We start from the raw sequence: 16,066 nt of genomic DNA on the forward strand, positions 1-16,066 counted from the left end.
GATTGCGCCATACACCTGTGGCCAATCAGCAGCCCTATTTAAGCCCCGGACTTTCACTCGGTAGTGACCGAGTTTTGTGGAGTGTAAATGTGGAGAACTGTGTCAGTTGCGTTTAGCGCTCTCCTAGTGCTAGCACTGTTTCCTAGTTTCCTAAGTTTCCTAGTTTCTGTATTTCCTAGCTCCTAGTTTCCTAGTTCCCGTGTTCCTGAGTTCCCTTAGTTTTGTATTCTCGCCTGGCTATCTCGTTTCGTCTTTCTCGCCGCCTGCCTTTCTGGACTCTAGCTCGTTATAAGGATTACTCTTCTGTCTCACGTCTTGGATTATGTTCGCCGCTGATCAACCCACGTCTGTCTCATGGAGTACTCTTAAGCCTCACACCAACATTCCTGTTTGTTGCTGTTATTCTGACCCTGCCTGTCTAACCATGCCTTTGTCTCGTCCTATTAATAAAAGCTTACATATGGATCCCCTCGCCTCTCGTCTCCCTCTCCACATTACACCCTCTTACGTCATACTCCAGGGTTCCTGTAGGCATTTATGCGCATACGCACTATTCAAAAATGTTGCTTGCAGAGGAAGCTTAAAAATACATAGATTAAAATGCATTTATATTTAGTTCGAGTAAAAGATATAGATTGTACTGCATGTTAGCTTGCTTATTGTGCCCAAGAGCATAATTTATTGAACCTATATGTCTTATTAACAAACCACAGGACGAGAGCTGTAGTTCCAACCACGTAAGTTTGTGATGCTGTTTGTGAATGTTCGTTTGAACTATGGTTTCGTGAAACACGAATCGTTGAACTACGTTGGTAACGACGGAACTTGCGACCATAGTTGGCTAACGATGCTTTTGGGAAATATACGGGCTAGGTTCAACTCTTAGTATGTTAAAAATAAATGAATTTTGGGCCAATTGGTATGAAACCAGTTAACAGCCTGCACATTTTTACACACAGAAATTAAATAAACAATTCCGAAAATGTCAATGAGGTAAAGAAAATTTAATGTTGAGTCCAAGTTATTCAATAATGTGTCCAATAAATAAAAGTAGAAAATATCTCAAAATCCTTTTGGTTTCTTTGTTATCCGTAAGCAACATACTGAATTTAACAAAAATTTAAGTAAAGACTGAAATAGCGTTTATTTGCAAAATGTACTCTGATAATAAGTTACCAAGGCATTTATAAGTTTCAAGTTTAAGTGCTAATCTAATGTTAATATTTTATTTTATTTTAGCTTTATTTCAATTACTGAAAACTATCTTTAATAATAACAACAACAATACTGGTCTTATGGACCCTATTTGTGATACTTCATGGTGCTCTCTCGCCTCCCCTGAGCCCATTGAGTGTTAACAGACCCCCTAAAGTATATGATGAGTTTGGTGTGGGGTAATTGAGAATGAATGGAGGGAAGTCACTTCAGAGGAGGCAATGCTTCCATCGCGATATGATTGGATATGACTGGTTATGCTCGGCTGCGATTGTTTCATGCGATAAATCCCACCTCTTGTGTTTGTGCATTTTCCACACTCACGAATCAGTCTAAATGAACAATGTAATGACATTAATGGAAAGACTCATTTAAAAAAGTAAACAATTTGCACACCTAGATATAACTACTTTGTTACGTCAAAATAAGAATGTCTAAAAAATGTCTATAGTTGATATAGTTGATGTCTATAATTTCTACTCACTCTCAGGATTAATGGGTATTTACAGATCCTCTGGATTGGTGCAACCAGGTAGCCCTCCAAAGGAACCTCTGTGTTCTTCCTGCCACCCAGCAACATGCAGTTCTTAAGAGATAAACAAGCAAAATAAGTCAGAAAATGACAGAAATTCCCCTGTGCGGTGTTTAATAACACTCTATACTTGAATTTGAGACTCAGAGGGATGGCATGTTTCCCCTCAAGGTCACGGCTATAAAATTGCCATTAAATCAAATTCAATTACAGCCGTATTGCCAACACAGAGAGAGTTCAAAGACTTAGGAAGCAGTAAATCTAAAAGCGCTCACAATCCTACCAAACAGGTTACTAACGTTATCCTTTCAAGAACACTAGGTTATATTTCTGTTTGTATTAACACATTCATTTATAAATGTTTAAAATATACACGTTTTTATATTTCCAGAGTAAATCCACAACATTAAACCTTCAGAAATGTGTGCAGCCTGTCTTATAATATATGTATGTATTTTAGTGTTATAGACGGGTCAGTGCTTGCATTACATTACAAAGACAGAGCGTTGAAGGACACTTCTGTCAGCTCGGCCAAAGGAAATGAATTTGTGTCTGACTCTCCAAGGAGCTCCCATGTATCACAGGAGGTTATAAGATATAGTATTACAAACACATGCCACCAGGTCCTCAGTGTTAGACCTGACCTTGGTCCGGTCCTGCCCATTAATGAGATATCCGTCCAGGAATAGGAAATGTGGCCAACAAAAACATTATAAATAAAATAAAATAAAATAAAATAAAAATTCTAAACATTCTAAATTAATTGACCAAATGACCAAAGCAAACAAAAATATTTAACTATTATTTAATTAAATTAGAGCCTTTTATTCTAATTACTCGTGCAGCCCTAACTTCTCTTGTAAAAACTGTGGAGTAGACATGAATATTGTAAATTCACACAAAAATAATATACGGTGCAACAAGCAACAAGTGTCTTACCAGCAGAAGTGTGCGTACTGTCCTGATCTTATTGAGCTCCAGCAGAAGCCTCTGGGCTTTCTCGTGATTCCCACAGTACTCGTCGTAAATCTGAAACCTTCCTCTCTGAGGAGATACAGAGACACAAAAACACAAAGACACAGCCAGTCACATACAGGAGGCCAGTTCTGCTAAGCTCCTTTGAAGCTGCATATGACTAACGGTTCCTGAGATTTCACTCCTCATGCCCTTCAGTGTCTCTAAGGCTTTACCTAGAGGCAGAAGGAAGACTGTCGGACCAAATGCTAGCACAACAAAGTAGTGCCTCAATCCTAAAACCACAACGCAGTATTGTCATACAAAGCACCCCTGCAGCGTTCTACCCTCACAAACCTAAATTGACCCAAAAAACTACTAAAAATATTATATAATTCAGAAATTTTACAAAATATATACAACAAATTGCAAAATATAACTATAAATACACACTTTGTATGCACGTATATTGCATTTTTTAAAACAAGTATATTGTATCCTGCTTGGGGGGAAAAAATTAAACAGTCTGAGCTACTGTACTTTTGATTTTAAAGAGGTTTTGGGCACTTTTCAGCCTGTCAGGTTGGGAGTCCAGCTTAAACCAGCTAAGACCAGCTTAAGCCAGGAAGGGTTTTTTTCAGCAGGCATGTGTGTAATACAGGGAGAAAAAGAGAGAGTGTCAGACAGAGACTCACAAAGTGCAGGAAGCAGCGTCCCACTTCATGATACGGGTTGGGGTCGGGCTGCAGAAGCTCTTCAACCATGGACAGGAAGTCCCTGTGCACAGACAGGATCTCTTCCAGGTTAGAAAACAGCACCTGTGGGGCGAACACATGGAAAGATTGACTTACAGACTGAGGGACATTGTCTGGATCTGGAAAACCAACGACGCACTGCCAAAACTGAGGAGGAAAAACGTCTGGAAGTGACCGCAACAGTGCATGCAACTCTCCTTTAAATATATGAATATTTTTTGATTAGACAGCAAAAGTAATATCAAACTTTATATAAATATAGCACAAAAAGTGGTAGGTGTCAAGGTATTAAACAAACTATAAAACTAGATATAAAACTTATACCTAATACTATCGCATTCAGACATTTTCAATGCTTCTTAAAGAGATAGTTCTCCTAAAAATGAAAATTCTGTCATTGATTAGTCACCTTCATGTCATTCCAAACCTGTAAGACCTTCGTTTATTTTTGGAACACAAATGAAAATATTTTTGAAAAAATCTTTTGTGTCTGCTCTATATAGAAAAAAGCCAGCTGTGTGTTGTATAGTCCAGATATTCAATAACCCTGACCTCTGAATGACCTTTGGAGAGTAAGAATCCTGCACAAATGTCCTCAGACACGGATGTTCAGATGTGCTCTAAAACATGCAAAAAGCAATCTGAGCATGTTTACATGACTCACTCACTTCTGTCCCAATGAGAATGCATTGAGTTTACTGTCACGCACCACTAACCATGCTGAACATTTATTGTTTACAACCGTTTGGTTCACCCATGGACCTACCCTTAAAAAAATAGTTCCCATTTTGCAAATAATAATTATGCAAATTTTGTCAGTTTGCTCACTCTCATGTCTGGCACATTGTGATTCATCGGGAGAGAACCAATGATGTTTGATGTCGCTGATGTCAAACCTGGCGCAACATTGTGGAGTGAGAACTACAGCAACATATAACAACTTAAATTTTGATCTGTGCCTCACACAAATCTATTGTATGACATAAAAAGATGTGTCATTGAACATCTTATACAGTATTTAGTATTATTTTTTATAATATTATAATTTTTAATAATATGTTAAATTAGCTATTTTATTTTTTATATTTTCATATTATTTCTTATTTTAATTATGTCATGCTCTTCTCATTTGTTTCTTTAATACTATACTATACTATATATTTTTTATTTCTGTTTTAGTAATTTAAGTACTTCAAATTTCAGTTACATTAAAAAAAATGGTGAAGGATTTACCGCTGAACTATTTTCATTTAGGAATTGCTGGTACATTTCACAAATAACTGCAAGAAACAGCAAGCAACCTACTGAATTTAACAAAATTTTCTTGGTATTTCTCAGTATTTTTACCACAGTTCCATAGTTTCAGTATTGGTATCAGTATCGGTACACACACAACACATTTTGCTTTAGCATTGTAATGTCTCTCAATATCTGAAATACTCACTTTGCTTAATCACTTTTCAAAACTTTACAGAAAATAATAGAAAATGTCACAAATTACCTCCTGGCTGGCTCGCCACAAAACGGTTACACTGTAACAAGTTATCACTATACAACACAATACTATATTACACCAATCAGATGTCTATATGAGGCTAGGTTTGACTCTTAAGAGGACAGAAATTAATTTTGGGCCAGTTGGTATGAAATCAGTAAATTACACACTTACTACACACAGAAATTAAATGAACAAATACTAAAGGAAGGAAATTATCGTGTAGATGTCTCAACACAACAATGTCAAAGAGGTAAGGAAAATGTAATGTTTTGAAAAATAAATAAATAAATAAAAAGGTACAAAATGTCTCAAAATCCTCTTGTTTCTTTTGTTATCCATAAGCAACATACTGAATTTAACAAAAATGTTATAATAGAGAATGAAGTAGTATTTATTTGCAAAATGTACTCTGATAATCATTTTTTTATAACTTTTTATAACATTTTTAAGTGGCTTGGTAAGTTCTAATCTAATGTTAATTTTTTTTAGCAAATTACCGAAACTGTTTCTTTAATAATAACAACAATAGTGGTCTTATGGATCATATTTATGATACTTTATTGTGCTTTTTGTCATTTTTTGAAGCTTATTTGCTTACACTGTATGGAAAAGATCAGCCTGGGTATTTAACTAAACATCCTTTTGTGTTTCATGAGAAAAAAAGTCATACAGGTTTGGAATGATATTAGAGTGTTTAAATAACAATTTTCATTTTTAATAAACTATTTGTTTTCTTTCATTTTTGAGATTTTAATTTGCCCTTAAAACCAATACTTCAAAACTATTTCCACTCAGGAATTGCTAGTAAATTTCACAAATTATTGAAAGAAACAGGAAACAACATAGTGAAATTAACTAAATGTTTTCGCTATTTCTCATTATTCTTTTATAATAACAACAATACTGGTCTTATAGACCATATTTATGATACTTCGTTGCGCTTTCTGTCATTTTTTAAGCTTATTTACTTACACTGTATGGAAAAGAGAAGGCTGGGCATTTTACTAAACATCTCCTTTTGTGTTTCATGGAAGAAAAAAAAAGTCATACAGGTTTGGAATGACATTAGTGTGTTTAAATGAGTGTTCAATTTTTTTGGACACTTGAATTTGCCCCTTAAACCAAAACTTCTAAACTACTAATAGACGTTACCAATGGTGTGTCCAAAACTCACCTTGACAGTTTCCTCTGTGATATTCTTATCAATTTTGGACACAGCATACTGATTGAGGCGATGAAGAAGTACCTGTTGGGGACACAGGAAAGAGGAGAATGTAAATAGTCAGAAAACAGGCCAAACTGTCTTCTTCCTGCACACAGTCATCCGTCTGAGAAAGACTGAGTTGAATATCCAATTGCAGCAAGCTGGATGAAGAGGCCCTGACCGACCAAAACTACAGCAAACCGCAGCCAACACTAACGATCCAACATGAAATCCAATTTTACCTCCGGATCACAGACAGCAGGGAATACATAACAAATGCGATTTACAACCTTGCCAAGGAGAAGGAGAAAGATGCCACAATACCGGGGATCTGACAAAACAGGACTTGAGATAAAAACAACAGGAAGCGTGACTGCATTTGTGACCAGAAATAATGAATACAGTAAATCTCAAGCACTCAGGTTGACGAATAGCTGCGTCCACAAGACACTTTGCAAGAAGGACATTTAAGTAAACACAAATAAATCCTATCACATGGTAAGATCTCTATTTGGAGCAGAGAATGCTGAGAATGCTTATCTGAATCATAGTGTCGCACTTGCTTTTTCTATTATAAAACAGCCTGAGATAATTGAGCTGTCATGTCTGGATTATAAACATCTCAAAGCTAGATAAATAAAAGCATGGTATCTTAGTTGTGGCTGTACATCTTGTTGATTTGTTAATATGAGTGAGGCAAAGGCTGTCAGAAGCTCATTCAGAAATGTTTGGTTTGCTAAATATGCATGTTAAATACATGGTACATGTTCAAACAAAGACTAAAAGAATAACCTGCATCACAAATTCAGCGGTTTTAAATTGCTTAGAGATTTATGAGAACACAGTTCACATGTCGTTCACTTCTCCGTGTTTTCAAACACAGTTCAGGTATAATATTGCAAAGAAACATTGCCAAGCTTACAATAATTTTTCCTAAGATTGTAATTAGACTATTTCCACAACATTTCATTGTCTCAAATCACAGGATGAGAGCTTTAAGAAAGCTGTGCTTTTTTAAGATTCATTTTGGTGAATCAGGTGAATCAGTTCAAGCTCATTGAATTAAGTCAAAGATTCAATGATTCAGTGAGTCATTATACAAAAGTGCTCACAGAAGTCTCCAGGTGGTACAGTTCCCAAAATGTTTTTATAAAAATACAAGTAAATGAGTAAATATGGCTATTTATTATAAAACTCGTACACATACATATCATTAAAAAGAGGTCAGTAAAATATTTTTATGTTTTTAAGTCTCTTATGCTCACTAAGCCTGCATTTATTTGATCAAAATCCATTAAAAAGAGTACTATGATTATTATTACAATTTTAAAAAAAACTTTTTTTATATTTACTATATTTTGCAATGTATTTTTTTTTCATTAGCCATTATTAGTCTTCCCTCAGAAACCCCTCAAAAATCATTCTGATATGCTGATTTTTCAGCATTCTAAAAAATAAAAAATAGAATAAATTCTAAAGAACAGCATTTATTTATTTATTTTTTACTGTCAATTGTCATCAATTTAATGTATCCTTGCTGAATAAAGTATTAATTTCATTCAAAAAATTAAATTAAATTAAATTAAATTAAACATTTTGAGTGTACTATGCAATATCTGTTTGGTTGACCTTATATTTATTATGGGAAATTTAAATATATATATATTTTGTTAAAATGCTGAAATTACTGAGATTTAATCACCCAGCACTACATTTTGGACATGTACCATGGTACAACTATAGTATTGTTTTACTTTACCGTGTCATAATATAAAAGTACCATAATTTTTTGCGTTTTGTAAGAGCAAGCAAAAACTTACCTGTGGATTTTTTTTAACAGATAGTGACTAAAGCATCTAGCTGATGCTACTAAGTCAAATAAAGTGCAATCTACGGTCTTTTTTCTTGATCTGTATGACTCTTCATATGGATGAAAAGATTCAAGAAGTGCTATTTCACTGAAAACGATACCTACGAAACTACCATTTAATGACACTACAGAAAACGAGGCATTTCCTGTTAGCATATCTGTCTAAATGGCTGTGCTGTAAACATCTCGTCCTCACTGCTGAGTGAGTGGGTCTACAACACCAGGCCAAATAACCAAAGAGAGGCTCTCAACCGGCAAGATAATCACATGCCAACTGAATGTGCTGATTACAAGGCCCAGAACTAACCACTTATATATTTCATCAACTAAAATTAAACAGTTCCAGAACACTCTCCAAATGAAAATCCAAACGAAAGGGCGAATAAGGAAGGTGGTAATGAAACCCGGGCTCTTGATTGCAGCCTGGCTGCGCAGCTAAAGCCTCAGCGCTGATTATGTTTCTGTAGCTGTGCCGGCTGATTAGCAAGTCTAATGAACATGCGTGTGGAATGTAAGCGAACGGCTCCTTGCATTGGCTTGACAGGGCTGCTGGCTTGCGCTAACAACATGTAACTTCAGTTTACATTTGCATAAGGTTTCATGTCGTCTGAGCTTTAGAATATGATATGTCCCACCGCGATGAGGTTCTGCAGCTTTTAACCTTCCACAGCAAATGCTAGTCTCATTAGATTTTGGCAAGATCATAAAAATGCCTGCATGCACTAGTGATTTAAAAGATAGTTGACCCAAAAATCTCTGGAGCACAAAAGATATGTGACCCTAGACCACAAAACCAGTCTTGAGTAGCACGGGTATATTTGTAGCAATAGCCAAAAATACATTGTATGGGTCAAAATTATAGATTTTTCTTTTATGCTAAAAATCATTAGGATATTTAGTAAAGATCATGTTCCATAAAGATATCTTGTAAATGTCCTACTGTAAATATATCAAAACTTAATTTTTGATTAGTAATATGCATTGCTAAGAACTTTATGTGGACAACTTTAAAGGCAATTTTCCCAATATTTTGATTTTTTTGAACCCTCAGATTCCAGATTTTCAAACAGTTGTATCTAGGCCAAATATTGTCCTATTCTAACAAACCATACATCATACATGGAAAGCTTCTTTATTCAGATTTCAGATGATGTATAAATCTCAATTTCTTAAAAAATGTCAAATTGACCTTTATGACTGGTTTTGTGGTTCAGGGTCACATATTTTGAAGAATGTTGGTGACCAAACAGCAAACAGTTTCGTGTCCCATTGACTTCTGTATTCTTGTTTTTGTCCATACTGTGGAAATCAACAGAACTCAAAAACATTTGGACACAAACATTCTTCTGTGTTCCACAGACAAAAAAAAAAAAAAAAAAAAAAGCCATACAAGTTTGAACCAAATTGAGTGTGACTAAAAAAAAGATTTTTAATTTTTGTGATAACAGGGCGCTATGAAAATAAAAGGTTTTTTTTTTTATTTATTTATTTTGTTTTTTATTTATTTATTTATTTTTTCCCAAATTCTGTTTTCTACGTTTACATTTTTCTGGATTCTGTTTTAATTGTTAAATTTAAAAAAAAAAAAATACCAGTCAAAAAGCATATCTAAAAAATTTAAATCATGAAACGTACACAATTTAATTTATTAAATATTTATTAAATGTTTAACAAAACATTACATTTTAATAATCAAAAAACATCTCTAATTAGTTGATTTTATTTTTTAAATATATTACTATTTTATTTCTTCCTTTTTCAGAAATACTGTGTGTTTTTTTTGGTAGTTTTTTTTTGGTAACTACATAATTTTTCTGGTAAATAAATAAATTCTGGTAAATAAGTTCTCTGGTAAATATTCCTTAAAAATATTTATTTTTTTATTTTATTTATCATAATTACAATCAATATATTTCTGTCACAATTTCTTCAAGTTAAACTGAACTTTTATTTTGACAGGCTGCTGTGAAGACCTTTAATTTTCTGTTTGTATATGATATGACGACAGCTTTTCTCAAAGAAATGGTAAAATGCTCATGAAGTGACTCGCAATTTCAAAGATTATGTTTACGTGTTTATGTGCTCATATTTTGAGGAGGAAGAGGCTAATAACACTGTGAGCATCACGTAAATGAAAAAAACACATAAATGAATCCGCACGTCTGCGCCATTCATTCACACAAGGACAGGAAAAACATGCAAGATTCATATTTAAATAATGTTTTTGCAGCTTAATATTCACAGGCACTAGTCCATATCACATTTTCATTTAAGCGCACTGACCTACTTTTGATGTATTCATCCGAAATTTGGCAAATTCAATGACATTAGTTAGACAGTAAATTCCATATTTATTACTGGATTCTCCGATTCAGTCTGTGTTTTCCACATTATCAACTATTCCTTTAAAGTTTCCTGTTTTGTCTACAGTCAATGAAAAAAAACTGAATCCAGTACCCATTGAGAATGAGTCTTGGGTCACTAAGGAACTTCAGGGTGGAAAGGTGGATGTGATCCAAGGAGACTGCAGGAAAAAACAGCTTGTCCCTTTTAAAGAACACCTCACAAGTATTCATTCCAAAACACTTACTCACAAACTTATGGATGTGAACCACATGCAGACAAACTCACATACACCTGCTGGCCACTGTCTAGTCTTCTTCAGCTTCAGACGGTAGGTAGCTGCAGTAAATCCAGCCTGTATTAGACAGCCAGATGACTGAAAATGAGAGCGCTCTGAACCTGCACCGAGCCATGAAGCCATAATCACACTAATATCTTCACCAGGGGTACAAAAATCCAGCAGGGTTTCGGGTAACATTACATGGGGCTTTGAGGGGGTATATACACTACAGTTTTTAAAAGAAGTCTTGCTTAATTAATAAAAGTATTCATTTCTTTCCATGTATGCACAATTTTTGTCTTTCCTATTATTTACTGCCTCCAGGAAGCAATAAATGTATAGTTGCATGTGTGTGTTTGTATGTGTTTGAATATGTTTACGCATTTGTCCGGCTAGGCAGACATGTCGGCCGCCAAACTCCTACACAGTGGCTTGGGCTCATGCTCTGTTTACATCTCGTGTGTATACATGCGTGTGCTAAAAATTACACAATGGCAGTCTTCATTGTATAACTTTTCAGTCACAGTTAGACGCCATTCAGTGGCCCTGCCTGTTTCGTTATGATAGGCCACACCACTTACAGTTATGTAATACTAAACTGCAGCATCTCATCCAAACCTACGAGAGGAATAGCTTTCAATGAATAGCTGTCAAAAATCAATGACAGGTTTGTTCGCAAGATCTCTGACACAAATCATTTCACCTCCTACTACAACTTATGTATGACAGCCGATTGACAGCTGTAGAATATAGTCATGAAGGATAAATGTACACTTCTGCAACAACACAAGACAAAACCTAGAAATCAAACCCAAACTACAATGCTAGGGATGCAGTGATATTACTGTTATGGCTGATAAAGATTTTATCTGATATCGGATAATTAGTCTCCTGTTATTGTGTAAAAGATTTACCTAAAATGGGTGTTAGATATAGAAGTCTGTTTCCTCCACTGAATAAATAAAAAATGTAATTGTGTCTTTTTATCTCCCAATTATGACTTTGTGACTTCTTATTTCGCAATTATGACTTTATTTCTCACAGTCGGCAGTTTATATCCCGCATTTGTTTTATATATCTCGCAATTACGACTTCATTACTCACAATTTACATCTCACAATTCTGAGACAAATATCAGAATTGTGAGTTTATATTTTGGGATTCTGACTTTATATCTCGCAACTGCAAGTTTATATCCTGAAATTTTGACTTTGTATCTCACAATTCTGAGTTTATATCCTGCAATCTTGCAATTCTGACTTTTTTTCACAATTATGTCTCACAATTCAGACTTTATTACTCACAATTGTGTTTATATCCCACAATTATGACTTTATATCTTGCAATTCTGACTTTATTTCTTGCAATAGCGAGTTTACATCCCACAACTCTGACTTTGTTTCTTGCAATTGTGAGTTTAAAGTCACAATCCTGACTTTATTTCTCACAACTGCGAGTTTATATTACACAATTGACTCAATTTCTCACAATTATGACTTTATTTCTCTCAATTGTGAGCTTATATCCCACAATTCTGACTTTATATCTCTCAATTGCGAGTTTATATCTCACAATTCTGACTTTTTTCCCTGTAATTGTGAGTTTATATCCTGCAATTTTGACTTTATTTCTCACAACTGCAAGTTTGTCTTACAGTTGCAAGAAACTATGTCAGAATTGCAAGACACAAACATGCAATTCTGACTTTATTTCCCACAATTCTGACTTTATATTGTGTTTATATCTCAAAAGTCTGACTTTATTTCCTGTAATTTCAAGAAAAAAAGTGTAAGAAAAAAAGTCAGAATTGTGAGATGTAAACTTGCAACTGCAAGAAAAAAGTCAGAATTGCAAGATACAAACATGCAATTCTGACTTTATTTTCTGTAATTCTGACTTTATTTTCTCGCAATTGTGTTTATGCCTCACAATTCTGACTTTATTTCTTGTAATTGCGAGTTTATATCCTGCAATTTTGACTTTATTTCTCACAACTGCAAGTTTATGTCTCACAATTGCAAGACACAAACATGCAATTCTGACTTTATATCCCGCAACTCTGACTTTATATCTCTCAATTGCATGTTTATATCTCAAAATTCTGACTATTTCCCGTAATTTCGAGTTTATATCCTGCAGTTCTTACTTTATTTCTCGCAATTTTGAGTTTATATCTCGCAATTCTGATTTTACTTCTCACAACTGCGAGTTTATCTCACAGTTGACTTTATTTCTCTATTTCTCACAATTGCGAGTTTCTATCTCACAACCGCAAGAAAAAAGTCAGAACTGCAAGATATAATCTCGCAATTGCAAAAAAAACAGCCAGAAGACACAAACATGCAATTCTGACTTTATTTCCCACAATTCTGACTTATATCTCACAATTCTGACTTAGTTTCTTGCAATTGCAAGTTTGTATCCTGTAATTTTGACTTCTCACAACTGCAAGTTTATGTCTCACAATTGCAAGAAAAGAAGTCAGAATTGCAAGACACAAACATGCAATTCTGACTTTATTTCCCACAATTCTGTCTTCATATCTCGCAATTCTGACTTTGTTGCTTGCAACTGCAAATTTTATATCCCGCAATTCTGACCTTATATCTCTCAATTGCGTGTTTATATCTCAAAATTCTAACTTATTTCCTGTAATTTCGAGTTTATATCCTGCAATTCTTATTTTATTTCTCGCAATTGTGTTTATTTTACAGTTGACTTTATTTCTCTATTTCTCACAAATGCGAGTTTCTATCTCACAACTGAAAAAAAGTCTAAATTGTGAGATATAAACATGCAATTCTGAAAAAAAAAAGTTTAAAATCTCACAATTCTGACTTTTTTTCTCTCAATTTTGAGTTTATATGCCACAATTCTGACTGTATATTTCGCAATTAGAAAAAAAAGTCAGAATTGCGAGATGTAATCTCACAATTGCAAGAAAAAAGTCCCAATTACCTTTTTTATTTTTTATTTAATGGCAGAAACAAGCCTCCATATTAATGAGTATGCACATGATTTTAAAAATATGTTCTTTTATCATTATTGTTATGTAATAATAATGTATACCTATAGGGTAAATGAGCATGCACATTTAATATCTAACACGTGCTGATATATATCCAAAAAGAAAAAAAAAATCTAATATTTGCTGATAACCAATATGGTACTAACATATCATGCTTATCTACTGCATACAAGACGAATTTATGCAAAATCTACTCTTCTCCCTTTTTCTGACTTCAGTGCCCTGTTACTAATCCTGAAAATCCTAAGGTAACCAAAGCACTATTACAGGGTCACAGAATGGAAATACTGCATGACGTCTGCGGTCAGTCACAGGTAACGTATACTTTTGTGCCGGCAGAAATGCAGACACTCTCCATTCAAAACATAATTCTGTGAATGGCTTCTTTGTTCAGCGATGATCCACTGATTCTCTGTTTTGTGGTAATTGGGCCAGGCTCTAATTCAGTCTGTGAAAGAAAACATTCAGAGCCTGCTGGATCCACCAAGACTACAGAATTTAAAGTCTGAATATTTTATGGAAGAAGCAGAAAAGGATAAAGATATCCGCAATTATTAATAAACTCTTTCACACAGTTAACTCTGTCAAGACAGTATATAACTACAACTGCTGGTTCCAAAATGAATAATATGATATACACAATAAATATAAATTATTTTTTTTATCTACTTATTAAATGATTATTATTCATCATTAAAGGACATATGCACTCTCCCACGGTCATTCATTTTTATTTTCTTCCAGACAGATGATGAACCAAAGTCTGGGCCCAGCCTCTTCCTTCACATACCCACACCAGGGCGTCTGAGGAAATGGCCTGTGCTTTTCTTCCTGCGGAGGAAAAACTCAATTTACCAGGGCCTATTTCTGCACAACATCAACAAAGCCTGCATGCCATGAGGCTTTGTGACAGTGTGAGACTTAATACCAAATTCGGAGAAAGACAGCACGAGCAACAAAACACTTTTCACAGAGGATCCAAAGATGAGCATAAAACAAGCCTGTGTTTTACAGTGGCTAATAACACCATCAGGATCCACGGATCCCAATGGGAAACATCCACAGGAAACGCTTACTATAAATACATGCCCTGAGAGCTAACATGCTGGTTTGGGACATGCTAAAAACCCATGTGTACATGGACTTTGTTATTATTAACAAAGGCAAGAACGTTTTTCAATATGTGACCCTGGACCACAAAACCAGTCATAAGGGTCAGTTTTTCGAAATTGAGCTTTATACATCATCTGAAAGCTGAATAAATAAGCTTTCCATCGATGTATGGTTTGTTAGGATAGAACAATATTTGGCCGAGATGCAGCTATTTCAGTACGTGGAATCTGAGGGTGCAAAAAAATCAAAATATTGAGAAAATCGCCTTTAAAGTTTTCCTAATTAAGTTCTTTGCAAAGCATATTACTAATCAAAAATTAAGTTTTGATATATTTACAGTAGGAAATTTACAAAATATTTTCATGGAACATGATCTTTACTTAATTTCCTAATGATTTTTGGCATAAAAGAAAAATCTATAAATTTGACCCATACAATGTATTTTTGGCTATTGCTACAAATATACCCCAGCGACTTAAGACTGGTTTTGTGGTCCAGGGTCACATATATGCTTTCTTCCACAAACGCCCACCTGCATATTCAACCTCGGACAGTCAGACAGCATAAAGCAGTACACCCTGCAGAGGGAACTTGCATACTTTTGGTTTTTGGATGCTGGTCTTCAGCTTGAGACTGGGTATTGATTATGGCTGGTAACAGATTCCAAAAAGGATTGATTCCAAATCGTTCAATTTCAAATCAAATTGAATCAATTTCAAAGTTTTGAAATTGATTCCATCAAAGAGAATCCACTTGTTTTTAATAACCTTTTCAGTTCAATAAAGCTAAATCGGATTACACTGGTCATGCTGTATGTTTTTGGTTTTGAACTAAAAAGAATCAGTCCATAAAAGTCATTGTTTGTGAAACAGACAACATCAATCATGCTCTTCGTTTTTGATTACGAAAAAGAAAGTTCATTAAAGTCGTACAGTATGTTCACGAATCAGAATATATTGGTCACACTGTGTTTTTGATAAACTAAAAGTAGTCATAAGAGCCATTTGTTTGTGATTCAGACTGCTTCGGTCACACTGTATGGTTTTGATTAATTAAAAAGAAGTTCATAAGAGTTTGTTTATAAATCAGACTCAACTGGTCACACTGCATGTTTCTGATTAACTACAAATAACCAGTTTATAGGAGTCTTTTGTTCAAGAATCAAATTACACTAGTCACACTGTATGTTTATGATTAAAACCGGTTCATAAAAAGTCATTTATCTGTGAATCAGACTATACTGATTACGCTCTTATATTTTTGAGCTGCTAAAA

At 34.5% G+C, this 16,066-nt stretch overlaps 1 protein-coding gene across 1 annotated transcript in view; it reads right to left on the reverse strand.

Moving 5' to 3' along the window:
• Window positions 1-16,066, reverse strand: part of prex2 (phosphatidylinositol-3,4,5-trisphosphate-dependent Rac exchange factor 2) — a 169,476-nt gene that overhangs the window by 137,021 nt on the left and 16,389 nt on the right. Inside the window, exons 2-5 of the mRNA XM_051098445.1 lie at window positions 6,129-6,200; window positions 3,397-3,519; window positions 2,687-2,791; window positions 1,700-1,801 (exon numbers count right to left, since the gene is read on the reverse strand). Coding sequence (XP_050954402.1) covers window positions 1,700-1,801; window positions 2,687-2,791; window positions 3,397-3,519; window positions 6,129-6,200 — 402 coding nt within the window. The remainder of the gene's footprint in view (window positions 1-1,699; window positions 1,802-2,686; window positions 2,792-3,396; window positions 3,520-6,128; window positions 6,201-16,066) is intronic.

Source organism: Labeo rohita, chromosome 24, assembly GCF_022985175.1.
Source record: "Labeo rohita strain BAU-BD-2019 chromosome 24, IGBB_LRoh.1.0, whole genome shotgun sequence".
Lineage (NCBI taxonomy): Eukaryota > Metazoa > Chordata > Actinopteri > Cypriniformes > Cyprinidae > Labeo > Labeo rohita.